The 27595-nt window shown below is 39.9% G+C and overlaps 4 protein-coding genes and 1 long non-coding RNA gene across 7 annotated transcripts in view; 3 read left to right on the forward strand and 2 right to left on the reverse strand.

Moving 5' to 3' along the window:
• Positions 1 to 27595, reverse strand: part of LOC116617321 — a 51361-nt gene that overhangs the window by 6555 nt on the left and 17211 nt on the right. Inside the window, exon 1 of one of the 2 annotated variants that reach the window (XM_032379944.2) lies at positions 228 to 6505. The exons of the other annotated variant lie outside the window; for it this stretch is intronic. The gene's annotated coding sequence lies outside the window, so the exon portion shown is untranslated. Of the gene's footprint in view, positions 1 to 227; positions 6506 to 27595 lie in introns of those variants that run through there. 2 annotated transcript variants of the gene reach the window in all.
• LOC125568211 lies at positions 8517 to 9419 on the forward strand. The gene is made up of 2 exons (XR_007312131.1): positions 8517 to 8665; positions 9258 to 9419. It is a non-coding gene; the product is annotated as an uncharacterized LOC125568211 (long non-coding RNA).
• On the forward strand, positions 11187 to 15037 carry LOC116617347. Its single transcript, XM_032379982.2, has 4 exons — positions 11187 to 12092; positions 12276 to 13025; positions 13271 to 14003; positions 14688 to 15037. The coding sequence occupies exons 1-4, from the start codon at positions 11187 to 11189 to the stop codon at positions 15035 to 15037; spliced, it is 2739 nt and encodes a 912-aa protein (XP_032235873.2).
• On the forward strand, positions 15985 to 18093 carry LOC125568312. Its single transcript, XM_048730273.1, has 3 exons — positions 15985 to 16181; positions 17110 to 17424; positions 17829 to 18093. The coding sequence occupies exons 1-3, from the start codon at positions 15985 to 15987 to the stop codon at positions 17989 to 17991; spliced, it is 675 nt and encodes a 224-aa protein (XP_048586230.1). The 3' UTR covers positions 17992 to 18093.
• LOC116611738 lies at positions 18811 to 21315 on the reverse strand. Of its 2 annotated transcripts, XM_048729727.1 has the most exons (4): positions 19721 to 21315; positions 19330 to 19398; positions 19187 to 19255; positions 18811 to 18961 (listed from the first exon to the last, which is right to left on the reverse strand). In XM_048729727.1, the coding sequence occupies exons 1-4, from the start codon at positions 20063 to 20065 to the stop codon at positions 18953 to 18955; spliced, it is 492 nt and encodes a 163-aa protein (XP_048585684.1). In that variant the 5' UTR covers positions 20066 to 21315; the 3' UTR covers positions 18811 to 18952. The 2 variants fall into 2 exon arrangements, with proteins under 2 accessions (XP_048585684.1, XP_048585685.1); XM_048729728.1 differs by lacking the exon at positions 19187 to 19255 and having other exon boundaries at positions 19721 to 21312.

Below are 27595 nucleotides of genomic sequence, written 5' to 3' on the forward strand. Positions count from 1 at the left end.
AGCTACAAGGATTCAAACCTTAATACTATTGACAACAGCGTTCTAATGGAGGAGCTTGTCGCCTTAACTAGGATTAACAAAAGCTTATTCAGAAGGAATTCTTTTAAGACAATATCTTTAACCCCGGAAAATTCTGACCATCGATTATCAAGGCTGATTAACATTTAAGAAAATATATGTTATATAATCTTCACCAAGAAAGTATATTTGAAGTAGGCACCTCTTACCTCACGAGGTAGGCTTCATCCACGACGAGGGGTCAAGAAGACTGACGAAAATGATATAAATAAAAGCTAATAGAGTAAAATCACACACAGCAGGGTAGAAAAGAAAAATGGAGATTTTAGGCAAAATGTAACATTTACACCATGACCAGTATAACTGAGTAAAACCGTCAAAGCTCGAAGTATGTATGGAATGTTTTCTCCAACCAATCACAATGGGAAATATTCAAACAAGTCAAAACAAGTTTCATGTCTAAATCCTTACTTATGATTCCTCAGCAGACAATAAACATTCCATAAAATGTCTTGGGTCTTCCATTTTTTGTGACACAAGCTGTTTTAATAACACAATTTCTAATATTGATTTATTCTAACGGTACATTCTAATCAAGCATTTTGACCGCCAGTAGTTGAAATAAAAAGCTATGATCTTGTTTTTGCTGTTTTGCCCATGGAAAGATTTGGAATACTAGGCAGTGTTATGTTCGTGTTATTTCTAAAAATAAGTACCGGCATTGTTTAAAATCATCCCACTTTAAAATTGTTTTCGTTTTAATTCTCTTAATGGCCCTTAATAGAAAAACTGAAAAAAAAATACACAGCAGTGTTAGTATTATAAAGAAAATTTCGTACTCTTATATAAATATGTACTTAAAGTTTGAAGTGATAGTATAGGTTTCTGAAGCATCTTGGTTTAGAGGTGATGTTACACTTGTCGTTTTATGGCTATGATTTATCGTGATACGCCATTGCGCGAAATAAAAAAAACCGATGAGCGTATCAGGGCCAGATATTTGAGTTATTTGAATTTAAATTATCCCACTTTGAAATTGTTTACTTTTCAATTCTCTCAATTAAAATACGAAAACAAATTAGACGCAAGTTTTAGAATTGTAAAGAACATCCACTAACTTTATTTTCACATAACATTTTAAATTAATCACATAAAATACTGCAGCATCTTGTTTTAATACTGGGATATAAAAGAAATTAAAAATAAAATTAGAATTGAAAAGTAGAATAAAATAGAACAACAAGCAAAAACCGAAGCAAAAAAAAAAAACGACACGCCTATATCAGCACCAACGAGCTCTTTGACAGCATGGCAGATTTCTTGAAACAGATGGAAATTTTCCACACAAAGGCCTCTGGTCTTGATAGGATGAATCCGCCAGTTTCAAGTACTACAATGTCGAAAGTCAAACAGCGACTATTGGGTAAGAAAGAAATCTAGATCTTGGAAGTGGTCGCCCTATTTTCTTCGGAAACATAAGTTAAATACCCGACATAATTAATCAAGCTACAGTCATATGTATTTTAAGCATGTCAACATTCTAGAAATTCGCAAAATCGTTATTGATCGTTTCTTGATGAATAAGCGTGTTTGAACGAGTTTTGTTTGATATTTAGCACTTAATTTATAAAAAAGAATTATGGAAAAAAACAACTTATGAAAGTCCATACTATTTTTCTATTATTTTTCGTAAATGCTTTGCAAGCATTCACGAGTTAAAAACCTAGGTTACCCACGCTGTACCAACGCACTGTAATACCTGACGCACTTTGTAATAAAATTGAAGCACTTTGTAATACCTGACACACTTTGTAATACAATTTGACGCATTTTGTATTAAAAAAAGCTAACGCACTTTGTAATAAAATTTGACGCACTTTATTAATAAACTTCATATGTCCGTGTTATAAAAGATTAAATTCCGTGTGAGTGTGAAATATGTATGTATAAGAGAAAAATGGCTAACAGAAATAGGAAAACAATTTGAGGCATTACCTTATGCTTATTTTGACTGCTGCTCGCTCAAATTGCTCGAAGTTTTAAAATGTTACAGTCCGATCTACCTGTGCACAAGATAGCACGCGTCCTGACATGAAGTGTCAATCAAAGTGAATGGGCTACATAACACCAAAACTAGACCAAAATATAAAAAAAGTTAAAGATAACGCTTATTTGGTCTAGAGCTTATGATATCTTTTTGGGGGCTTCCAGACAGCCAAACTCATTTGCAGTTTTTCACTGGTGCCATGCTGTGTAGATATAGTTAACATTCAGTTGTTTTGTAGCCAAGCTATTTCATTCTTCATAACACAAAATGGCGGTTGTTTTAACGCTCTTGTTGATTTTGCTCTCCTAGTCGTCCTTTGCCGGTGGGAAGAAGGATAAATATATCCACCAATTAGATGAAGAGGTGTACTTAACCATTCTTTTGCTCGCCCAAGGGTATGGAACGCCACAACTGTCATATGTTAAGTATGTGGGGTAGATATTACATTTTACGTGGTATTCTCGTTATTATATGTGGTTCTTTTGTCATTATGCGCGGCGCTTTCGTCATTATATGTTGTCCTTTTGATTCGGGCAGTCAAAAATCGTACATCGCAAAGAAGCTTGCAGATTCGCTAGAGCTAAGAGGCCCAACGGAGATCCTCAACGTGTCAACATTTGGTGGTGATAGAGCCCAGACTAAGAAGATGAAAAGAGTCGGAATATCCCTCGAGCCGAGAGACCGAGACGGAGGTACAGAATGGTCCCCCGTTTTCATGGAAGCACTTGCTGTTGAGAATTTGTCAACCACTAGAGCCAGTCAACATAGATTTGAACGTCAATCCCTACTTGAGAAGCCTGAGACTTGCTGACTCGTACCCTCGAGGCGCAGTTGATTAAGACGTCTTGATCGATCACACTACCAGCTGCTTGTGTGGAACAGCGACATCGTCGCTAACCCTGTGCTGCCATTACCAAGTGTATATGGCCGGAAGTGGCAAGACACCAAGAAGATCTGGGTCCCTGTGATGACAGATCTACCACCTGCACCAGATGCCATTATCCATCTAGTCAGGTTCGGGTGCGCAAAAGACAGATGTATCAACCATTGTTGCAAGTACAGAAAGTCTGGTGGTGGCTACACAGATCTGTGCAGTTGCTGTGACGATGGGGAGGAATGTGGAAACATGACAAGAGATAACATGACTGTGAAGATGGACTGTGAAAATGACTGCTCAGATATACATAGTTATTATGAACACCTAATGTTTGGTAGCAATCATAGAAAGTACGGCATCACTGCAAGAGTAGAGGAGACTGTTCACAGGCTTGCCTTGTACTATATGACAGTATCATTTTGACGAGAAAGTGTTACACCACACAGGTCATATAACATGAATTACTCGAAAGTTTTTTAAAAGATAGAATGAAAAAAAACACATGATCCTATTGATTTCTGAATTGGGCTCCCTGTGTTTTTTGAGACAAAATATTTAATAAATGCCCGTCCTAGCACCTTTCTTCTACAAAAGCATCAATAAATCATTACTGGTATTCCAATCTAGCTTTTTCATCTTAAAAAGTGTTTAAAACGAAGCTTTAGCTATAATTGAATATTTATTGTTTAAGAATTGATTTAAAAAAAATCAAACAGCCTCGCTTCCACGCTGTGCTAGGCACGTGACGTTCAGGCAGTCATATAAGTGATCCCCAACATACCCTGCAAGAATGATTTGATGAACAAACGCCAGATACTCCTGTTTTTATTATAGAGCCTCGTTTCCATGCTGAACGAGTACCGTCATTTCTTAAAAACCCCGTTAAACGGCACGTGACAGGTTGCATACTTGGCAACATCACTTTTCTTGTTATTTGAGGTCCTCTGAACACAACTAGCCTAGTAGTTTGCTTTAATCACCAATTTCCCACGGAAGTACACATGGTCATGGACCGGACGTTACGGAAATACCAGTTCTAGGCGACAGTCTAATTCCGAGATATTTGTATCAACAAAGGCTCGTAAATCACTTCTGGAATCGCTGGCACAAGGAATATCTGCACAAACTGTCCATTCGTCAAAAATGGATGAAGGAAGAGGTCCCTGTTCGCGTAGGAGATGTGTGCTGATATCGGAGGATAATGTGACACGGTGCAAGTGGCCTCTGGGACGGATCGAAGCCGTACACCCCTGGCAAGGACGGACTAATCAGGAATGCTACGATGCGTACCGAAAAGGGAACTCTCAACCGACCAGTACAGAAATTACATAGGTAAGAGCTACGGACAGCTACCACACTTGCTCACGGCGGGGAGCAGAACAGTCAGATAGCTGAGCGTAGCGTTGTGTTGGGCAAGATCAAGAAGAAGAGTCGTCAAAGATGGATATCAGTTGACGTCGGCGGGGAGGATGTTACAGCCCGTCGAACATGCTCGGGGCGCCTGTGGTATTATGGTCTTAGACTGTTGTTGTTCCTGTTTTCGCATAATAAAACGTTTGTTTGATTCAACACACTTACATTTACTGATATCACTGATCATGAACTTGACGAGGCATTGTCTTGGATAACAAAAAAGTTTCCATTCTGCGGAGAATGCATGTTAAGGCAGATCCTGATTCAGCTGAAGAATATTACTGTTCAAAGGTCGAGGCTACGAGAAAGTATCATCGCGTTGATGCACGTGGAGTCGAATGTCGAAGCAAGGGGAGACTAAAGCGAACGGTGTACGACGTACAAGGCACCTTTGGCACATTGATACCAACCATAAGCTGGTTAGGTGGAACTTTGTAATAATAGGTGGCTTTGATGGGTTCAGTCGGTTGATAGTCATGATGTCTTGTAACGATAATAACAAAGCAGAAACAATTATGTACTGTTTTTGACAGCTGTGGAGTCTTATGGTCTGCCAAATAGAATAAGGACTGACAAATGACTTGAGAATGTTCAAATAGCTGATAATATGATTTCGAGAAGGGGACCAAACAGGAGAAGTGCTATCACAGGAAAGAGTACACATAACCAAAGAATTGAACGATTGTGGAGGGACGTATTTGCAGGTGCGTTGGTACTTTACTGTGAACTTTTCTACTTTATGGAGGACGAAGGCATCCTTGATCCTTTAAACCCTTTACACCTGAGGGCCCTCCATCATGTCTACATGAAAAGCTTAGCATATGGAAGGAAGCATGGGCACGCCATCGGATGCGGACAACCAAATCCAGTCCACTTCAGCTTTGGGTCTCTGGTCAGCTTCAAAACCCAATGGGTCTAAAATTTGTGGGAGACTGCAAGTGAACTGTATGGAGTAGAGGGAGTCATATCTGTTGGTGGGGAAATGAGTAATAATGGAGCAGACAGTTCTATCTTCAACCCACTGTCTGACTAAGGTATTACTCAGGCATGTCTAGATGAGCTAGAAAGTGAAATACCATCAGATTGGGTTTCTTCTAACTTTGGAATTTATATCTATCTTCATGCAGTTGAAACGTTATCAAGGCATCAACAATAACCAAACTGTCTGTCTGTACTTTGTACTGTCTATGTAAGCATGTGAATGTTAACTTTGGAATACCTGTTTTGATGAACATAAAAGTAGCAACCTGGAGAACAATCTCTAGCAAACAAAGACTCCAACTTGCTCAATTACAACAATTGCCGCGATTTTGGCAACAATATTTTACATATTTTTTGGGATCTGTTTTTAATGATAAAGAATCAAAGAACATTTGTAACAGGAACAATTTTAATAATATCACAATCACATTCTAAGATGTTTATTCCATTATCACTGATTAATTGAAAACACGTGGTAGTTATGGCAAGAATATTATACATATTTTTTTTTAAAAAACCTGTTTTTAATGATAAAGAATTAAAAAACATTTGTAACAGGAACAATTGTAATGATATCAGAATACTTTTTAAGATGTTTATTACACTACTATATCACTGGTTAATTGCAAACATAGTGATTTTGGCAACAATATTTTACACGGTTGTCTTTTTAAACTGTTTTTAATGATAAAGAATTAAACATTTGTATCGGGAACAATTTTAATTATGTCACAATCACATTCTAAGATGTTTATTCCAATGTAATTGGAAACTACAGAGTTATAATAAAAGTTTCATAAATTTCACTAGAAGCATAATTTGGAAATCTATAGGCTCTAATTACTTCATAGTTCATAGGTATTTCCGGATATCGGAATGTAGTTTGCGTTGTATAACAGAAATGCGCCAGCGATGTAAAGCTGCTCAATTAAATCTTATAGTTGCGGATTTAATTAGTTCCCTATCGGCAAAATTATCTTGTTTGATTTGTATCCTAATTTACTTACTCCCAAAATAAACAACTTAGAAAACAACTTAGCCAAGAGGTTATCATAATATGTCTTCTTTATAGCATGTACTGTCATTTAGGTGACATTGAAGATAAAATGTCAGTGGCGTGTGCTTGATAGAGTTTGGTATGTTCATGTGCATGTAACAGGGGCGTAGCTAGGATTTTTTAACTGGAGGGGGCCCAAAAGGACCTTATAAGACATTTTAAATTATGCCCCATACATTTACTGTATTTTTGGCTGCTATGATTGCATGATGATTCCCCAACACTGGTAACTTGGATGGTGCTGTACTTACTTGCAGCTTCTCTCAGGTACCCCAGAAACACAACATAGATAGCATTCTCATGTCTCCTAGCATTTGACCCAACTTCACTGAATTGTGGTTTGAGTTTCGATTTTACTATTAACAAGGGAGACATTAACGTCAAGTAAAGGTACATTGTTATAGGAGTGGGAGCTTGTAAATTTAATGGTGGGGTGTATATTGTTAAGATAATCTACAAAAGCGTTCAATTTGTCTAGACCCTCAAAAATATCGTCGATGTATCTTAACCACGTATGGGGTTTGTAAGGGGCGTCACGCAAAGCGTTGGTTTCAAATAGGCCAAGAAAGAGACAGGCGAAAGAGGGTGCCATGCGTGTGCCCATGGCGCTGCTAACACCTTTTTTCATCTTGCCACCCTTACCACACCAAAAAGGCTATCCCCTATAGCCTCGGGCTCCGTATTTATTTGAGTCACAGTAGGTCCCAGGCAGACAAGATGTAAGACAGGACGATGGCGCAGCGAAAGGCCATGAGTCCGGTTGATTTAGCGCGGAGTATGTCAGAAATTGCTAGTATCGATGAACCTGCAGCTGATATTGTTGACAGTGGCACTGGTGGTGATCAGGCCATTTTCCATCCTGGCCAATTCGTTGCTTGTTTTGAAGATAATTCGACACTCCAGCATCCATTGGTACTAATTGAACGTGCACAATACTATGTAAGCAAAACAAATGTGTTGCTCTTGTGGTATCAAAGAAGCTCTCATGGATTATTCACAGTGAGTTTTGATAGCAAATGCCAAGATTTATTGATCCCTGTAAAACAAACGCCTCAACCAAAATCTAGTACCCGTAATGGCATGACTTCAGCAAGTGAGCGCACCATTCACAAGAAAGCTCTGCAAGAATAGACAACACTGTAAATGAAGACTATCCGTCCATTCATCCGTCCGTCCGTTCGTTCGTTCATTCATTTATTCATTAGCCTGTTGAAGACCAGAGGTTCTGGTCGCAACGTTATGAACTCACTTGAACACTTCCAGTAATAGATTTAAATTTACCAAGTGATCACAAGAACTCATGCCTATAGTCGATTGGTCCAGAATTACATGTTTTGAGTTAAAATCACTTGTAGGTGCAAATTCCAACTTCATTAGAAGTGCTAAAAAATAAAAGCAATTTTTCACTAGGGTAAATATGCCTTTGTCTAAAATTTATGGCACCAAAAGATAATAATATTATGTCAGAAGTCCACATATGTAGTTCAAAGGTGGATAGCATATACAAACTTAAGTTTTTCCAGGTTAGGGTTTTTTATGTATTTTAACAATGAAAAAAAATAACTCTACTATTATCATATTAATCAATTTCTGCATTTGTTCTTGGCTTATTCAGACAGCATGATCTTTAGTAAAAGACTGACTGCTGTGTCCAATGACTATTTTTGAAGCCTCATAGGATTTAATATATACATGAGATATAGAAAATATTGGGTAAAATATTGATGCGCCAATATTTTATTAAAGAAACACAATAAGATCAAAAGGGATGTGTCTTTACTACAGGCCACTGGGTGAGGTAAATTACCCATAGACATCAAGAAGTCTTAATATAGACGAAAGTTTGACAGAGTCGTCTACAAGTTTTTGGTGCATTTAAGTAGGTTGAAGATGTAATCAAAAATCTATAAAACTTTAAAAAAATATTTTCTATCTTGGGTACTATTATTTAAAGTATTTACAACCAGCCACTTTACCAATCGGCATCAGAATTATGTAGGAGTATGTAAATTTTGCAAGCTTACCTTGCGGAAACCATGTAGAAGTGTGTCTAAAGTGGGTCCGAGAGATCTGCCATGTAATGGTATTCACTTTGTGGGCCTCCTGTGTGCCCTGTCTACGGTGAAACAATACGTCAGCGGTCTCAAATATAAGGCGGATCACGGTAATCATGTCTAAACTTTTTAGCTTATCTACGCAATGAAGCTAATTTGAAAGAGCAGTTTGAGAAGAAATCGGCCCTGTCGACTCATAAAGATGCTGTTATCAAAAGGTATTTAAGCCGAGCTTTGCCATAAAAATCTTTTTGTAGCCGAAGGTGTTGAAAATTGTATTAGCCTACAGTACCAACTACAGTGAGTATAACCGCTAAAACATGTACTCAATATATATTTACATTTGCTGACACTCGCTAGTAAATTTGTTGTTCTAAACAAGGCCCAAAATATAGCTTGCTGAATCAGATATAAAAATTTAAGTAATTGTCCTAAACAGTGTTAGAGTTGTGAGATATAAAATTATGTAAACAGTGATCATAATTAGTCTACACTTGCTAAGGGAAATCTTAATTAATATAAATTAATTCATGCCTAGAGGAGGAAGGGGTAGAGATGTTTTTTTAGGAGATATGAAGGAGCGATCCCGCTTCATTTTCCTGATTTATAGTTTGTGCGAACATGAGGTCTGGAGAGTCGTGTTGTTGTGTGTTGGAAGTCAGTCTTGTGTGTTGAAGTTAGTCTTGGAGTTGTTGTTCCCTTATAGTTTTTCTTCACAAAGCAACATATTTTTTACTGTGAATTGTTGCGACAGAAAAAAAAAACTGTTTTAAATTGTTGCTTAATAGAGCTTAAATTTAATGTTGACAGGATAAAAGCCATATTCCAAGAAGGAACAAAGAATGATAGGTTGCAGTCGGCAAGCACAGTAGTTTGAGGTTAGTATCGCCAAGACTTGAAGATGGAAATTTCATTCATGTTGGTAATACTATGGGATTAAAGAAAATGTCATTTCAAATCCAAACCTACCCCGAAATACAAAAGAAAAAATGTCTGGAAGGTATGGGGATCTTGATAAACCTAAAAGAGTTGATTAGCAAAGATACTGCATACAGGATTAAGTCACTGAATATCTGTCACAAGGACCATAGGTTCAAAGAAACAGATGTCATTGGAGAAGGCACTTTTGGGAAGTGCTTTCTAGGGAAAACAAGGTTTTCAAGTTTTTAAGGGCCATCAAGCAGTTCTAAGTGTACACAGAGAAGCAGATGTATTGATCAAAATGTGGCTATGTTCATTGGAGTATTAACATCAGAACATACTGTCTTATCACAAAATTGTGTACTACAGATGGCAGTCCAAAAACTATGCCAGGTATTAAGGAACACAAAAGCCACTGTCGAGTTGTTTCTCCCCATTTTATATGACATATTGTAAGAATTTCTTCATATTCACAAGCAGTGCATTTTTCACAATGATACTGATATTTAATGGAACCTTGTATTGGGAACTGTATTGGGAACTGTATGGGACTGTTGTCAGCACTGACCATATTGTTATGGTTCCACTGCACACCAATGACGATAATGTACAGCTTACTCTATTCTGAAACCCCCAAACCACCTTACAACAGTACGAACACAGATGATTGAAGAAAAATAGACATTTCCTTCTTCATTGTTAAGATTCCAGATACCAGGGCAGCGGCTCTCACGATACCACTTCACTGTTGACTTTCTTTCTTCAGTGAAGACTTCTTTCCCCAGTCCAAACCAAGGTGTGCCCCAACTGGGCCTAGCACCTCAATAGTATCCTGTTTTTTTGGGTAGACTGGGACACGCACTCCTGCCTCTTATTCTGGATTTTTAAAGTCAATGCAAAGGAAGTACCGTGGGTTGGCAGTGTCTGAAGGTTCGGGATATACAATTACCTTCCTCTTGATCCTGGTAGAGGGTTTTATACTGTTGCGCGCATAGCTGCGTGGAACTAGCTTAGGGGTTTGACACCAATCATGGAGAACAACTGCTTCATTATCAATAACTGGGATGAAGTAATTCCCATTGACAAAATAGTGGTAGTTGTTTTCAACTGGACCAACCATGATGATGTCTTCAATCCCCATTAACCACTTCTCTCCTCTTCCCTCAGATTCAATCTTGCATGTGGTTCCTTTCTGAAACCTTTCAATATCAACAAACTCATCTCTAAGCATCTCTGGAAGATTCACTCCTTGTTTTCTCCTTTTAACATCACCTACCACAGTATCTTGGAACCTTTTCCTAGTGGTTACTCCTACTGACACACCAGAGGCAATTGCATGTCTAACAGCATAATATTGATTTGAGCTCAGATCTTTAATGAGTGTTTTTGCTGCGGCAAATGAAGGGGTTACTTCATTTATCTTGAAGCTATAGGCCTCTTTCCCATCGTTGTAGGAGAATAAAGGACCTGTTATAATATTAGTTTGTTACTACCCCCCCCCCCTTAGGAGCCCATCGTACCGCGTGCTCACGCGTTGTTGTTAAACAGTCAGATGGAGTTTCGCATGGAGTTTGTGTCAGAGAATTAAGGGATTAAATGTGTTGAATTGGCCGACAACCGTCTTATAACATGGTGTCAGAAGTCTAAATTGGAAAAGAAGAATGCAGACTACGACTCTGAGACGTAAATAGCGTTAAACAAGGAGATAAAGGCCATTCGAATCGATCTCAAAACAACATGGCGGAGAGGGAATCGTTCAACAAGCCAGGTCCGTTAATACTGGATGCCCAAGCTGCAGAAGATTGAAGAAAGTTTATCATGCGATTTGAGATCTACCTAGCAGCAGCAGAAAAGGAGAACAAATCCGACAAGATCAAGGTAAACATGTTGCTTAATTGCGCTGGGAGTGAAGCCATCGAGGAATACAGTTATTTTACATACGGTACCGATGAAAGTCCAGAATCCTTTGAGAAAATCTGTAAGAAATTTGAAGAACTTTGTCGAGTTGCTAGAAATGTGATATACGAGAGATTGGTGTTTAATCAACGAAGCCAGAAAGAGGGAGAAAGGATTGATAATTTTGTGAGTGACATGAAACGACTAGCCCTTGCATGTGAATTTGGGACTCTAAAAGACTCGCTGATTCGAGACCGAATGGTCGGCGGAGTGTTGTCTGATCAACTGAGAGGTGAACTGTTGAAGAAACCAGACTTGACATTACAGTCAGCACATGATTATTGTCGTACCTACGAAGCCTCAGAGGCACAAAAGATTAAGTTCAGTCTACCCACTGGCATTGTTGAGCAATCAGCATCTAACATTCATGACATCAAGAGCTCCATGTCGCAAAATAACAGAGGCAAGATGACCCTTTTTGCAAATTTTGTGGTCTCAGGCATTCATTTTCGCAAGGTAAATGTCCAGCCTTTAAGCAAGAGTGCAGAAAATGTAAAAAGGTCGGTCACTTCGCGAGGGTGTGTAGATCTACAAGGAAGAGCAGTGTGCATCAAGTTGAAAAAGCCGCAAGTGAATACGATGAAGATGATGCAACTCATGCCGGATGTATCAGCGTCAAGGAGCAAAAGCATGATCAATGTCACCATAAGTAACTGTCAAGTCAAAGTTAAAGCCGACACTGGTGCTAAGGCAAATGTCATTCCCTTTAGCCTGTACAGACAAGTTACACGAAACACTCCAGAAAATCCACCAGCCATTGAAGGGATGGTTAGCCACTAAGCCAATACGCCCAGTTGGATGTGTACGGCTCCCTACTCAAGACTCGTACTGTTGACCTGTTATACCTAGTTGTACGTGGTGATTTTACTTCATTGGTGAGCTGCGATGCATGCCTTGACTTAGAGGTGTTGCAATTTATGAACTTAGATTTGATTCAGCGTCAACCAACAGCCCCAGATGCTCAAGATAGCAAGAATTCCAGATATCATTACAACAGATCCAGTGCTAAAGAACTTTCAAGATTGTTTCAGTGATAAGCCTGGTAGACTACCTAATGAAATCACTCTGGAAACTGATGAGTCTGTAAGACCTGTTATTCATCCTCCAAGAAAGTTACCAATATCACTCCTGGGGCCTGTAAAAGAGAAGTTGTCTGAGATGGAACAAGATGGAATCATAGTCAAGGAGGAGGAACACACACCATGGGTCAGCTCAATGCTATTGGTAGACAAGAGACGAGAGAAGGGAAAAGGACAACCCACAAAAGAGGAAATCAGAATCTGCATTGATCCACGAGATCTAAACACTGCACTGAAGCGTGTACACCACCCTATGGTAACTATAGAAGAAGTTGTAGACAAACTTGCTAACACTGTTGTTTTTACAGCTCTAGATGCCTGCAGTGGGTTTTGGCAGCTCCCAGTGGATGAAGCAAGTTCAAAGTTGCTCACATTCAACACTCCTTGGGGAAGGTACCGGTTCTGTAGGCCTCCTTTCGGAGTTGCTCCAGCGCCAGAGATATACCAGCGAGAGATGGAACGGCTGTTTGAAGGTGTCCCAGTTGAAATCCTTGTGGATGACTTCCTCATACATGCACAAGACCAGTCAGAAATGGATGAAAAACTGTCAATGGTACTGGAGCGAAGTCGAGAGGTAGGACTGAAGTTTAATCCTAGTAAAGTAAAGCTTAGAGTGGATGAAGTAAGTTATGTCGGCCACAGGGCTTACTTCAAAAGGCTTGCAGCCAGATCCAGAGAAGATCAAGGCTATCATTGACATGCCACCACCAAACAGACAAAGAGGGGGTGCAACGACTAATAGAAACTGTGAACTATCCCGATAAGTTTATCCAAAACAAAGCAGAGATTCAGGGACCCATCTCCCAGTTCCTACAGAAGGATGCCGTTTTTGTATGCGACACACCCCAACAATATGCATTTCAACAGCTCAAACGTGTTATCAGTAGTTCACCTGTTCTGTCATATTTCGACAATAACAAACAGACAGTTTTAAATGCTGATGCCAGCAGTACAGGCTTAGGTGCAGTGGTAATGCAGGGCGGAAGGCCAGTTGCATATGGATCACGAACACTCACCAATGCAGAGAAACATTACGCAAACATTGAAAGGGAATTACTAGCTATTACCTGGGGGGTACAGAAGTTTCATACTTACCTTTATGGCCGGTCAGTCATCGTACAGACAGATCACAAACCACTCGAGTCAATTTTCAAGAAACCACTTAATGATGCCCCACCCAGATTACAGCGCATGCTCCTTAAGCTTACAAAGTATGATTTGAATGTCAACTATGTTCCTGGTAAGCAACAAGTCCTTTACGACTGTTTGAGCAGAGCACCCATACATATACCAGAGACACCTAGCAATGACAGTGATGAGGTTCAAGTCAACTTGGTTGACAAGTTTAGACTTGACAAAGATGCTCTGTCAAAGTTTAGAAGTTGTACCAATACTGATGAGACTTCGCAGGTCGTTATGAATTATGTTCTCACTGGTTGGCCTTCAGACAGGGGACAGATCGATGAATTAGCAAGAGAATATTTTAACTACAGGGAGGAGCTAAGTGTTGAGGATGGCTTACTATTCAAGTCTGATCGAATTGTCGTACCACGAGGGATGAGAGCTGAAGTACTTGATGAGATTCATGGTGCGCACATGGGTGAGTAAAAAAAGTCTATCCTATGCTAGGGACTATGTTTTCTGGCCAGGTATGAGTGCACAGGTGAAAGACAGAATCCGATCCTGCGGAATCTGTAATGCCTTCAGGAATCAGCAGCAAAAAGAAACTCTCAGGCCTCACGACATTCCTGGGCTACCGTGGCAGATCGTTGATACTGATCTATTTGATTACGGTGGACATACCTATCTAGTAGTGACTGATTTCTACTCGAAGTATTTCAAAATCGAGCTTCTACGTCAAAGTACTGCAACCTGTATCATTAACAACCTGAAGAAAATATTTGCTAGCTATGGAATACCCGACCAAGTGATCAGCGATAATGGATCACAGTACAGTAATACTAGAAACTTATTTGATAGCACCCACCAATTCAAAGTATTTGCGAAAGAATGGTGGTTTCAACATATTACCAGTCCAGACGGCCAAACGTATCCTTAAGAAAGCAGATGCTGAGGAAAGGATCCATTCGAGGGACTTCTCAAGTACCGCAATACACCTTTTGAGGACATTGGTGTATCACCCATCCAACTGTTGATGAGCCGGAGGACCCGTACCATGCTTCCCACTCACAAAAGGCTGTTACTCCCTCAACCAGTGAACCCTGATACAGTTGTTAAAGCACTCAAAACGCGTTAAGAAAAAGCTGCAGCGTATTACAACCAGAACAGCAAAGACCTGCCACCACTGGAATCTGGTTCGAAAGTCAGAATCGGAACAGGCGGCGAAAAGCAGTGGAGGACAGCGGCGGTACTACCAAGGTCATACATGGTACAAGACGACAGGGGAAGAGTTTACCGCAGGAAGAGAAGGCACATCATTTCTACTCCATTAGACCAGCCAATCCGGCTGCAGCCAAGCACACCGGTCCTTACTGGTGTGCCAGTGAAGCTATCGACACCTCCACAGATACCTGTAGTCTCGGATCAGCCAAAGCCACAGATGCCTGCAGTCTCGGATGTGCCTATGAAGCAGCCAGTCACTACCAGATCAGGAAGACTAGTGCAAAAGCCTGATAGGCTTATTGAGTCTTGTTAAGAACAGTTAACTATTATAACTGAGCCATAGTCTTGTTACTTTTATTTCCTTTTATTTCATAGTGACATTGGGACTTGTTATTTGAGGGGGGAGATGTTATAATATTAGTTTGTTACTACCCCCCCGTACCGCGGGCTCACGCGTTGTTGTTAAACAGTCACATGGAGTTTGGCATGGAGTCTTCTCCCCGAGACAAGCTTGCGTGACTAAATTTGTAGTGAAAATCTCTCACGTAATAAATTCTTCATAGGCGGTATTTCTTATATGAAGAAACAGATGAGATTGTTTACAATGAAAAATAGTCGTCTCTGAAGCTTCTGTTCAATTTTACGCGCGATCCTGCCACGATAATTGTATGTGTTTGATTTTGACGTTCGCATAGTTGTATCGTCGTTGCGTTATCACTGATAGTGTTTCCTGTTCCAGGACCTGTCAATCACTTGCTCAGACAATCCTCAACAAAAGTACGTGGGACACTTCCCATACGAACAACCGCCAACCCTCTCCCCCCGATTTATATTGGTTAGAGGCGATTTTTCAGCTCAAAGCACAAGCAGTAGCAAGGTGATCATTTGCCCTCCAACATTGAGGAAGGGGGAGGGGAAGTGTCCCATTAGTTTGGAACAGATTGTCACAGAAGGGGAATGATTGGAATTTGTTACGCTTATCATAGATTTCTTAAAATGTATTCTCTTTATTCGCATACCCTAATGAAATGTTTTCAATCTATAATTATTCGAGCTTGAAGTAAAGATGTTGACGTCCCCAGAAAATACTTTTGGGATATCTATGCGCTATTTGGAATATTTTATTCAATTTTTTAAAATTTGACTTAAACACGAAGGCGCGGTATAAAAGGGTGCTTCCATTGGGAGCACCGGCTCATTTGTCAATCAACCGCCGTGGAGTGAGGATCAAATTCAAGATGGCGGCCCGAGTCAAGTACAAAACAGAGAGGGTTTCAAAGCGCTTCCTGATGTATAAAAATGCCAACTCTACCCTCTTGACCGATAGAATGTGTAAAAAAGGAAACTCAGTAGAAAGCTACGAAACCAACGTGATTTATGCAAAAAAGGAGCAAACGCATGATCGGAAAACAACGATTTCAAACCTCAACAAAAGGTGAGTTTTTAGCGGAGCTAAGCTCGGCCGTAGGCTGTGCGCGGAGCTCCATAGGTATAGAAATATGGTATAACTATGAGACTTGGTTTTGTGGTCATTGCGCGGGTACTCTGGGGTGTCACTCGCCAGTCAGTCAGCCGCGCAACTCCCAGGCCCCACTCGGCCCCGTGATGGCGGCTAAATACAAGCACGGAGCAAGGAAAAAAGTTCTTGCCATGCGATGATTATTTTTTTTTGCCTCAAATTTTGTGACTTAAAGTGGCTCTTTTACTTCTACAGACACCTGAATAGCCTTAAAATATAATTATTGATCTCATATCCATCGAAAAAATAACTGAAATCCATCAAAATATCTTTTTTTGGTGAATTTTCAAAATTCCCGCTTCTTTACACTTTTTTGCTACACCCTATCCGCTGTCCGACAGCATGTAAATCGGCTCAATATAATTAGCCAATCATAGCGAGGTAAAAACAATAGGCTTTCCAACCACTTCCGGTTGTGACGTCAAAACAGGAACCCAAAATCTCACACTTCCAAGTAGTTCTTAGTTACTAGCAGTACGGATAGCTTTGAGCTAGAGAAAAATAAGATACGATCTCCTTAAAAACGTGCTATTTTTATCGCAAACGATGTCAACTGATGATGATTCGTCCACTGCATCATCATCTGCTTATAAACCGAGTTCCCACCCGCATGAGTTTGAGCCGGTCGCTGGGCCTTCGAATCAGATAGAAAGTGACTCGTATTGAAAGAGAACGGATATGCTGGTGAGCCATTAGCCGATCCAGAATGGCTGCTCACCTACAAAACTGAACAGGAACAAAAGAGAGAGATGGAAGAAGATCTCGATAAACGACTCACAAAAGCACGAGATGACGAATGGTACGAACGACTCGGTAGTTGGAATCTCATACCTCGTTGCCTTTGACCAGTTAGGTCGCTGAGTTGTGATAGCAATATTTACCTATCTTTTTTCACTAGGTGTAAATACGAAAATTGTAACACGGAATTCGTAAGAAATATCAACGAATGTTATTGCTGTACCGAGTTAGAGGGCTGCGTGGAAGCACTGCAGAGCGATCTTGTTGTACAAGATTTAGAACCATGCACTAAACTAAAGAGCGTAACCGAACACCCAGGATTTGCTCCGGTGTGCCTGAAGAAGTGGAGCCTGAGAATGGCAGCAAAAAAGTTGCGCCGAAGAGATAAGGAAACATACAAGCAGACCGGGACAGAAGAAAGGTATGTATTCCTTTTAGAAGCGCAATCATTATTCACTGGCTACTTGGCGCGTTTTGCTTTTCCTTCTAATTTGTTCTTTGTTATGATATGGCATTGTAAACAAGTTCTGATCCGCGCAAACACCAAAATCATTGCTTTTGTAAAAATCATAATTTCTAGTCATATCTTATTTCTTTAAGACACAAAATTTATTCTACTCTTGATGCTTTTGCTGGAACTAAAAAGCCCATTACTAGCTTTCATGTTAGAGTTCGTGATTAGGGTACACATGGCGCCAGCTCTGTAATATCATGTTCTTGTTGCATAAATCAAATAGATAAATCATGTTCAAAAAGATCTTGTCTTGTATGTGATTTTCCTTTGAAATCTATTCCACCTCTAACCGCTGCTCGCTTTTATTACAGACTGCTCAGGGCTTTAGCCTACAGGGAGTTTACTAGGCTAATTTATGGAATCATGGGAAGGAAAATAATTCCACTACCTGCATGTGCATACCATGCCATACGCCGGACATTTCCAATGGCTGAAGATGACGACGGTGCTAGTTTTGAACTAGGAGATGATTAATTCCCATTTATTTTCGTTGTTCATTGATTTGGATATTGGAATTATTTCCATGTGTATGTTTTATTTATTATTGGTGCTTTCAGTAAAAGAAACTCTCCCGAATTGTTATCGATTCAAGTACAAATCGTTATAAGGTGGTAGGCAAAGACAATGCTTTTTCTTTACATCAATTTCAGTTGCCAGTTATTTATTTATTTTTAAGTGCAAATAACTAAACAATGAATTCTATTTCTATTTCCTTACATATGTTTAAAAAATTGAACCCCAGATTAATTATAATAAATTGAGTTTTTATAGCTGACAGTCTACAACACATATCACAGAATGTAGAGTGGTTGTCATTAATCCATGAATCAAGTGTACATATGATATTTACTTGTATAAGCACTGCAGCACTCTTACTATTTTCTGCCTTCTAATGAGCAAAGCCTCAATCTATTTCTAAATCTATTTTTGATTTCTGGGACAGGTGGAGATATTCTTGTGACCTTTCATAGGAAAATGGCAAGTGGTGCACCGTCTCTATTTGCCACTTACAGCTGCTACTTGTCTTGGGGGTTCTAAAGAAACTATAAAAGTGAAAGACTGGAATTAGTTAAATATTTTTTACCCAACCTCATGCATACATGCATAAATGTTTAACTTGCCAAAGACACATGGCTAAGATATGGCTATATGGCTTGTCTATACACATATGCTTTTGAGTTCAATCATAATTCTGTACTGCTAACCAGTAGAGTAGAAAGAGAGAGAAAAATCAAACCTGGAGCAACTGGTTGTTCAGTAGGAGGCACATCTGTGATGGTCATTTTTTGTCTCTTTGAATGCCTTTCCAAGGCCACCTCTCTTGACTCTCTCTCCATCATAGAGACCATTGGCGCTGGTGTCAGCTCCTGTAGTTCATTTATTGCTGAAGCCAGCTCATCTTCACTCGATTGTAGCAGGAACATGTACAGTTCATCTACATAGTCTGCAATAAATTATTTGGTTGGATTGACAATTTTTTTCAATTCAAAGGCCTTTAGCTTTTACTAGTTATGTATTTTCTTGGTATTAGAACATTACACTCATCAACGCTAGATGAGTTGGCGGGCCGGTGCCCAATGGAGATTGCCATGTCACATCAGAGTAAAACATAAATAGATCCAGAGATATATTGATATTGGGATTTGATCATTATAAAAATCTAACAAACCTCAGGTACAGATGTGGTATTATCAAAGGGTTCAATCTCAGCGTCACTTTCAGCAGTGGCTACAGCAGTCTATAAAAAAGTGTAGCAAAAACATATATAAAGAAATAAAATAGGAGTTTTTATAATAAAAAAACCTGACTTACCTCAGGCGCGGATGAAGTTGACGGGATGGCCCACGTGTCAGGCATAAACAAACCAGTGCTAACATCAGTCTGCAAAATAAATACAGCAAAATATAGGGTCAGAGCCTAAACATAGTGTAGATGAAACAATCACCCACGAAAAATACTGATACACGGAGATTATCAATGTAAAAGACTTGCTAAGACTCTGCTGAGGTGCAGATGAAGGGATGGCCCACGTGCCAGGCCCAAACAAACTCTCTGCGCGTTCCTCTGTGCTTTCACCCTCTAAACAATTGAAACCATTTGCAAGTTTAGAAGGCATATAGACTTGAGTATGGCGAACTAATCGCTTACGAAATCACTTTTTCTGTCATGTACGATAAATTTGTAAATATAGATATCAACTCACCATTCTTTGGGTGCGTTTTGTTTGGGGAGCTGTCTCCTCATCTTTCCTTCTCATATGCACGGTCGGCCAAACAGACACGCCGAAATCGTCTACTTTCAGCCGCTTTTTCCTCACCTCACCAGCATACACGTTTGGAAAATCGTTCGGCAAAAAGTGCTTTGAGCAGATCGATGCAGTTGTACCTGGCTTCCATACTCGATTCCCCTTCACGAAATCGATCCAGCGCCTTCTACGACTCTTTGCCTCGGGTCGGTCGTCACCATAAAATGGTATCAGATGCAGGGATATCCCTTCTTTTTGCGACGGTACATTGCCACAACCGAATACAATGCACCGATTGGACATTTTCGTCGATCAAAAACCTTTTTTCTACGTAAAAAATCTGTAATAAATCGCACTGGTTTCGCTATGGTCTTGTAGAAGTCGCATGAACGCTGTTGCTTTGAGAATGTGCGAGTCACTTCCGTTCCTGATATGACGTAAACCCCTCGTTCCAGTCATCCTCGGCACGTTTGTTACGTTTGGTAAAAAGATAAAAAAGACAAATTGACTATCTGTCAAAGTAGAAGTCAACTGGGGGTTCAACATCCCCTAACCTTCCCACCACACCAAATTTTCTTCCTACTCAGGTAAATGTAATATATAGATTTAGGCACTGCCTAAAAGAGAAGCCAGCACGACTTTTTTCAGCATAAACTTGTGTAGAACCCCCCTTCCTACACTTTCATTATGCATCATGTTCCACCACCCACAAAAACGGCACCATATGTAAAACATTTAAAGATTACATGTTCTATAAATACTGCAATTATTATTAAAATGTGTCCTCCCAATCCTCCTGGGGAATACCTAGAACAAATATGTTTTTTGGTAAACGCAGACAAGAACTGGCAATTTTTGTCTGAGTCATGCGGGGGGTCCAAAGGTGACAAAATCTATTTTTAGCGCAACGCTATTGTACTGACTTTTCGTTCTTTTAGGTACTGACAGTATTGTATCGACAACGGAAGTGATGTTGCGTTTTGACGTACGTTTAAATGTGAGCCGCGTTGCATTACGGACTGGCGTGGTAGTGCTATGTTAGTGTTGATCAATTATAGAGCTTCACGTTCCCTGTTTACGTTGGTAAGTGAATTTTCTTTGTTATGCGTGCCGCTAGAGTCTGAGTAAATAATTATTATTGTAGCACAATGGACATGTATTTTCCAATCTGTGATCTCGTGGACCTTTTGAACCTAGAATCTTAATCTTTTATTGTCGTGTTGTAATTTTCAGTTGACCAACATCATCACACATCGTACTATATTGTTATTACGCACAAGGCAATAGATCGAATCAAGAGTGATTCCGATTTAACCGCTTTGGGTCCGTGAGAAGTGCAAACGGGATGTATTTGGTCATTAGTTAGCAATTTCAAGAACACTTACAAGTACTTTCTGAATTTATAGCAAATATGGGCAAAGAAAATTGAGGAGCGGTTCCTTAATGATGCTCGTACTGCCAGCAGAAATGAAAGAAGGCAGTACAAGTGGGAACACAACGTTACACTCCCAAAGGGGAAGCCAGGAAGGAAAAGAAAGGGCCACCAAGCCTGGAGCTGCCCGACCTGCCAGAAGGAAAAACTCTGCCTAGCAGCAGAGGGAATGGTACTCTGCAAGTTTACAAAGCCAAGATTCGTAACTTCCGTAATTACATTATTAAGCATATATTTTGTGTTCAATATAAACTACCCCAAGGGCTCCTATAGGCAATGCAAAAATGTGTTCCTGCTGTTGGAACACAATCTCCTTGGCACAGCAACATTTAATTAGTTGCCTCTGGGAGTAACTAATTTTTTGGCTTGTTTGTGAATGGATTAATGCCTTACTCACCTTTCTTTTTCATCAGTTGGCATAATCTGGCCCTTGTCTTCACCTCTAGCATTCTAGCATTACCTGCCGTTTTTAAGGAGATGGTTGGGATGCTAAAACATGTCGCATAGATAGCAGGTGTAGGCAGGGAAAAGATCGAACGAGATAAATGAACAAGAAAATATATGAGCCATGTTAGTAACTAAGTGTCATAAGGGACATCATACCAGTTCTTATCTTCACTATCTCGTTCGATATTTTCCCTGCCTACACCTGCTGTCTATTTTGTTAAGAACATACTCTTAGAGTATATATACTAAGTATACTAAGAACTGCATTGGGATCTTAGGGGCTAGGCTGGTTTTAATAATTATCATGTGTAAAGCTCAAAGGAAAACTTTGTAATTTTTGTCCAAATAGGCAGACGTTTTCAACGAAACTCTATATATAAACTTTAATTGTATTGGTAGTTCTTCTATATAATTTCCCAAGGCAATTGCACAACCCAAAGCATATTAGTTGTTTCAACCAACAAATTATTGGAATTTCACAACAAATGCAAATAGGTTGTTTCAACCAAAAATCTAACGACTTTACCTAAGATGCGGAGAATGTGGGGACTTCAGCCTCGTGTTAAGCGAAGACGAAGCCAAGAGGAAAGGATGCGCTTCGTATTCACGCCTGAAGTGCCATAATTGTGACTGGATGAATATCTCATGCACTTCTAAAGTCCAGAACAGAAGTTTTGAAGTGAATCGGCGGCTGATTTACGACATGGGAAATCTTGGCAAGGGCCATGCTGGTGCAAGGAAGTTTTGTTTGTTCATGAACATGCCGCCGTTCTGAAAGAATTCGCGCGTTATTCTTAAACATGTTAAAGAACTTGCGAAGGATAGCATGAAAAAGGCAGCCGAAGAACTCAAACCAGCTGGAAAAGAGGAACCAACCAACTGTGGAGCATCATTTGATGGGAAATGGCAGAGAAGAGGTTTCTCTTCTCTCAATGGCTGTGTCACTGGCATTTCCATTGAGAGTGGAGGAGGAACTTGACGTAGAGGCACTGACTGTCTCTTGGAATCAATGCCAGATACGGGGGCATCTGGACCCTAACTCCGATGAGTATAAGCAGTAGAAGGCAGACCGCAATAATTGCAAATTGAACTTTCGTGGTTCAGCCCCTGCTATGGAGCCGGATGTGTGTTGAGCGCATGTTTAAGAGGTCAGTCGAGTTGCACAACCTCCGCTGCACTGAGTTCTACGGTGACGGTGATAGCAAGAGCTTCAAACGAGTAGAGACTGTATACGAGGCAGATAACCTTGTGTTAGAAAAAGAAAGAATGCATTGGCCATGTGCAAAAGCGCACTGGTACAGCTCTGTGAAAGCTGAAGCGCGATAACACAGGCTTGGGGGAGGGGGGGGGGGGGGCAAGGGAAAGTTAACCAATGCCCTAATCGACAAACTTCAGAACTATTATGGCATGCCATAAGGTCAAATGTGGGGAATTTGGCTGGGATGAAGAAAGCCATCTTCGCCTCACTCATGCACTGTGCATCAAGTGCAAAACGGCCTCTCCATGACCACTGTCCTCCTGGCGGGTCAAGCTGGTGTAAGTACCAAAAAGACAAAGCTAATGGTACCAGCTCATATAAGCCTGGCTGTGGTCTGCCTGATGAAGTAATTCCCAAAGTGAAGCCTGTGTTTGTCAAGCTCAGTGATGGGAACCTTCTCAGGAAGTGTTTACATGGCAAAACACAAAACCAGAACGAAAGTCTAAATGGCATGATTTGGCAGCGTGTGCCCAAAGAGGTCTATGTCGGAAGAGATATTCTGGAATTGGGGCTATATGATGCTGTTATCCATTTTAATGATGGATTTGCCTCAGTTCCGGAATTACTGCACCATCTACAAATCCCTCCTGGCAGATATAAAGTTGCAGGATGTCTAAAGGAGGATGCCGCAAGAGTTTCACTGGCCCAGTAAAAGACCAAACAATCAACCAAAAAGCAAAGAAAAGTCCTCAGAGGAAAAAAAAAGAGGAAAGATGACCAAAAGAAGCAAGCTGAAGGAGCTAATTATGCTCCAGGGTTATTTTAGACATTTAGATCGTCAACAATGACCTCATTTCTAAATGCAAATGAAATGCAAAACTTTGACTGTAAATATCTCAAAACTTCAAATTTCCGTCTAGGAGCAATATTCTATCAAGTGTAGCAGAAGACAATTCATTGGATCTCCTTTATTTTTTTCAGGATAGATTGATTACAGTTTGATGTATACAATGACGAAAACTCAAGTAATGATAAAAATGAAAAAAGCTCCTTGACAACTAAAAAGCATTTTAGTTGTAATTCCAATCATCAGACGAATTATTCAGGACAGTTGCCATGACAGATGGTTACCATGGCATTCAGTAAAGAGCCACCGCTCACAAAAAATCAGTCATATTTCTAGAAAAAAATAACTCTCTAAATTTTAATCATAAAGCTCTCAAACTTTCAGAACTTTCTCTTTATGGTTTGAACTATACAATGACCAAAACTCTTGCAGATATGATAACTACTTTTTTGAAAAATCACATTTTTCGAAATTGTAGCAAGTTATTGCATAATATTTGCTTTCATGGAGCCTCGTTTCCCAACAAGGTTTCAAAATACTGCTTTGAGTCCCATACAACCTTAAATCCACTTTGATTATATATTAATGTTGGTCTTCCCGTTCGATTGCATGAATTGTTCAGCAAAATTGCAAATGTGCTCGGAAAGATGTAAACTCTAAATTCAATAATTTCACCACAAAGTTACATTTTGCAAACCAGGGTTATCCTGAAAATTTCTCGTCACGATTTAGAAATTCTTAGAGCATTTCTAAACCAATGTGACTGGGAAGTAGTAAGGGAAAGGGAACCGCGTAGAAGGCACGCACTGACAGCCAAAGAACAAAACAGGTTGCAGAACTGGGGACACAATGCACCGCAACAAGTAAAATCATGTGTAACTAAGAAGGTTTGAGTTCCATGCCTTGAGTTGTCTTTTCAGTAAGAGTTTTTTTTATAAAGGCTCTTTCAATGAGATACGAAAATTTGTGTCCCACTGTCAGTCTTGTCAAGTCAACAACCCCCTGCCTATGACGTCCAAAACGCCCTCTAAAGCAATACGGACATTTTGCCCCCACCAACGGCCACAGTGCGACCTGATAGACATGACGCCAAAGAAGTTGTTATGAACATTGAAAATACAAAAAAGAACATTGATTTAAATTGAACGGATTAGATAATTTAGACAATTGTTTAGTTAAGCTACCACGGCTTCCTCTACTTTGAGCACAGCCGCCCTTTCCTATGATTAGACTGATAAGATTTATTGTAGTTTACGCATTTCCCTTTGAGTAAGAGTTTAGGAATGAGGCACATCCTACTTTAGGACACGTCCCACCTGCCTATAAATTATAGTACCCATTTAGCAATATTTAAGAGTTGAGCAGAGAAATTGAAGAGAGAAGAGTTGAGCTGAGAGCCAGAGAAGCAGAGTTAGAGAAGTCAGAGTGGAGTTTGAAGAGTTACAAGCTTACTTGGAGTTGTATTTCTTTAAGCCCCGGAGACGAGATCAGACTTGGACGAGTTGATTGTAATAAACGCTGTTAAATCAAGCTTGGATGACTGTTCTACACTGTGGTTGACACTAAAACGAGCCCACTGCACACTTCCCACAAGTCGCTGCTTTGTAACCGCTTACAGAAGTCAAGGGGTTTTATGGCCATCAACCAGTGGAACTACCGCTACATCCTCACTGTTAAGTTCTGCTGGATCTTCCCAACCGTTGAAAAATCAGCGGAGGAGATAATTCCCATCTTAAGAACCCTTTTCGTTAAGAAGTATCCCCCTGATATTCTCCAAAGCGACAACGGCGGTGAATTTGTGGGAGATGTGGTCAAAGTCCTTGCATCGCACTTCAATGTCCACCTTGTGCATGGTAGACCATACCACCCTCAGTCTCAAGGACAAGTAGAAAACTTGAACAAGCAGGTGAAAAGGTACCTCGCTAGGTTTCTACAGCCCCTACCAAGAGACGAGCAAGGTGCTGTTTGGCCTCTTCTTTGTGTAGTAGCCGATTTGTTAAACAAAAGCTGTCACTCCACTATAAATGACACACAATTCAGGGTATACAAGAAAAGAGAGACTTCACAGGTACACTCCCATCTAGTCCCCGAAGATTCTGAATGGTTGGCTGGCGCTGATAAAGAATGTTCTGATGACTTCGTGTTTAAAAAAAAAAAGGCTTTTCTGAACTCGAAGCTTCACAGAACATGAATGTTCCAAACTTAGATGGTCTTTGTAAAGATGTGTCATCACTGACTTCGGAATCCATCATTGCCTCTTCCCTTGGTGTTGCTGTTGGTCCATCCTTTAATATCAGCAAAGAGAGTCTAGACTGTGGTGCAGCCCTTTCTCCCTCTTGCTCGTCCTTTGCTCTCACTGTCAAAAGGAGGTTAATCAGAAGCGTCTACGCAGCAAGACGTGTGGTGATGCATAGTCTTTTGAGCAGATTTTCAGTCCATTTTGCCAAACCCTTGATAATGGGCTTTTGGCAATGATCTGTTCTCTTCAAGGCAAGACAGAGAAAGAAGTGTTTCATGAAATGTTTGTCACAGGGATGGACTTCCTTTCAAAATGTGGATTTCAGCATTTCCTCTATGGTACTGTCCACTGGGAGGGTGTGCATAGGCAAAATCTTGGAGCAGCCATACTCAAGCACATTGAGGGGAGTAGTAGCCATGATTGTTTTGAATGCCTCAACTCTGAGCCAAACCATCCCTGTGGTCATGGCTGCTGCCAGCAGCTAGCTTATCGCTATTCAGTCAACTCTGGTTTGTTGACAGTAACTGATGAAGGATATGCTGTTCTCCATACACTTAAATTGCCAAGAAATAACATAGAAATGGAGTCCCTTATACTCGCGCAGGGACAGGGACAGGGAGAGTCAAGTCCATAACTACAATCTCAGAAATGAATACCCTGCGTCATTTAGAAAACAAGACGAGGTCAGTTTTCAATTTCTTACATGGGTCCAAAAGTCTGGAGCAATCTATCCTTAGAAGCAAGCCAATTCTTGATTTCTGTTCGTTTCCTCAAAATAACTAAATACAAATTATATAATATTTTAAGTACAAAATCATTGTAAACACCAACTGGTGTACGTATTATAAGTTTTTTTTCAATAGACTCCTCATTGTCTAAATAATAACTTAGTTTATTGTCATTCGTTTTTCTATCGTTATTTATGAATTTTAGATTTTATCATAGAAAAAGTTTTTGCATTTTGATTGGTTTTCCTCATACTTAACAAATCGCAGACAGACAACTGAAATAAAAAATTGCATATCTGAGAAATCCTCCATTACTTGCGGAGTTTCTTGGACCGCTATTGTTTCTGATTTACATGAATGACATGCAGTGCTCCTCAGATAAACTAAATTTATTTTTGCTGATGACACGAATATCCTGTATGCCGATAAAAGTGGCAAATCAATAGAAACTACTGTAAATAATGAGCTGTTTTAAGTCTATAATTGGCTTACGGCAAATAAATTAACGCCAAATATAAAGAAATCAAATTTCGTCATTTTCCATCCATACCAAAAAACTCTAGCTTGTCATCCTAAAATACTAATTTATGATAATAATAGAAAAAAAACTGTCAGTCTTTAGTGTAAAGAGTATGTCAAGTACCTTGGGGTACTAATTGATAAAAATCTCACCTTCAAATACCACATTGAGCATATTACAACAAAGATAAGCAGAACTGTGGGATTGATAGCTAAACTGCGACATTTTGTCCCAACCAAAACCCTACTTAGACCTTAATCTTGCCCCACATTTTGTACGTAGTGACCGTGTGGGGTCATGCCAGTAAGTGTTACTTGAACAAAATTCTATACTTACAAAAACGTGCTCTGCGCTTTATGTTTTTCGCTCAAAAAAGTGATCATGCGGTCCCCTATTTCGCTAGAACTAATATTTTACCCATA

The sequence above is a fragment of the Nematostella vectensis genome, chromosome 7 (assembly GCF_932526225.1).
Source record: "Nematostella vectensis chromosome 7, jaNemVect1.1, whole genome shotgun sequence".
NCBI classification, from domain to species: domain Eukaryota; kingdom Metazoa; phylum Cnidaria; class Anthozoa; order Actiniaria; family Edwardsiidae; genus Nematostella; species Nematostella vectensis.

Coding starts and splice junctions, on each gene's coding strand:
- LOC116617347 (XM_032379982.2), top strand. CDS start 11,187: ATGCGATTTGAGATCTACCTAGCAGCAGCAGAAAAGGAGAACAAATCC. Junction 12,093..12,275: donor CACCAGCCATTGAAGGGATG/GTTAGCCACTAA, acceptor GTCAACCAACAG/CCCCAGATGCTCAAGATAGC. Junction 13,026..13,270: donor TAAAGCTTAGAGTGGATGAA/GTAAGTTATGTC, acceptor GCATTTCAACAG/CTCAAACGTGTTATCAGTAG.
- LOC125568312 (XM_048730273.1), top strand. CDS start 15,985: ATGGCGGCCCGAGTCAAGTACAAAACAGAGAGGGTTTCAAAGCGCTTC. Junction 16,182..17,109: donor ATTTCAAACCTCAACAAAAG/GTGAGTTTTTAG, acceptor TCGTTGCCTTTG/ACCAGTTAGGTCGCTGAGTT. Junction 17,425..17,828: donor CAGACCGGGACAGAAGAAAG/GTATGTATTCCT, acceptor CTTTTATTACAG/ACTGCTCAGGGCTTTAGCCT.
- LOC116611738 (XM_048729727.1), bottom strand. CDS start 20,065: ATGTCCAATCGGTGCATTGTATTCGGTTGTGGCAATGTACCGTCGCAA. Junction 19,399..19,720: donor CAAAACGCACCCAAAGAATG/GTGAGTTGATAT, acceptor TTTATTTTGCAG/ACTGATGTTAGCACTGGTTT. Junction 19,256..19,329: donor CAACTTCATCCGCGCCTGAG/GTAAGTCAGGTT, acceptor ACTTTTTTATAG/ACTGCTGTAGCCACTGCTGA.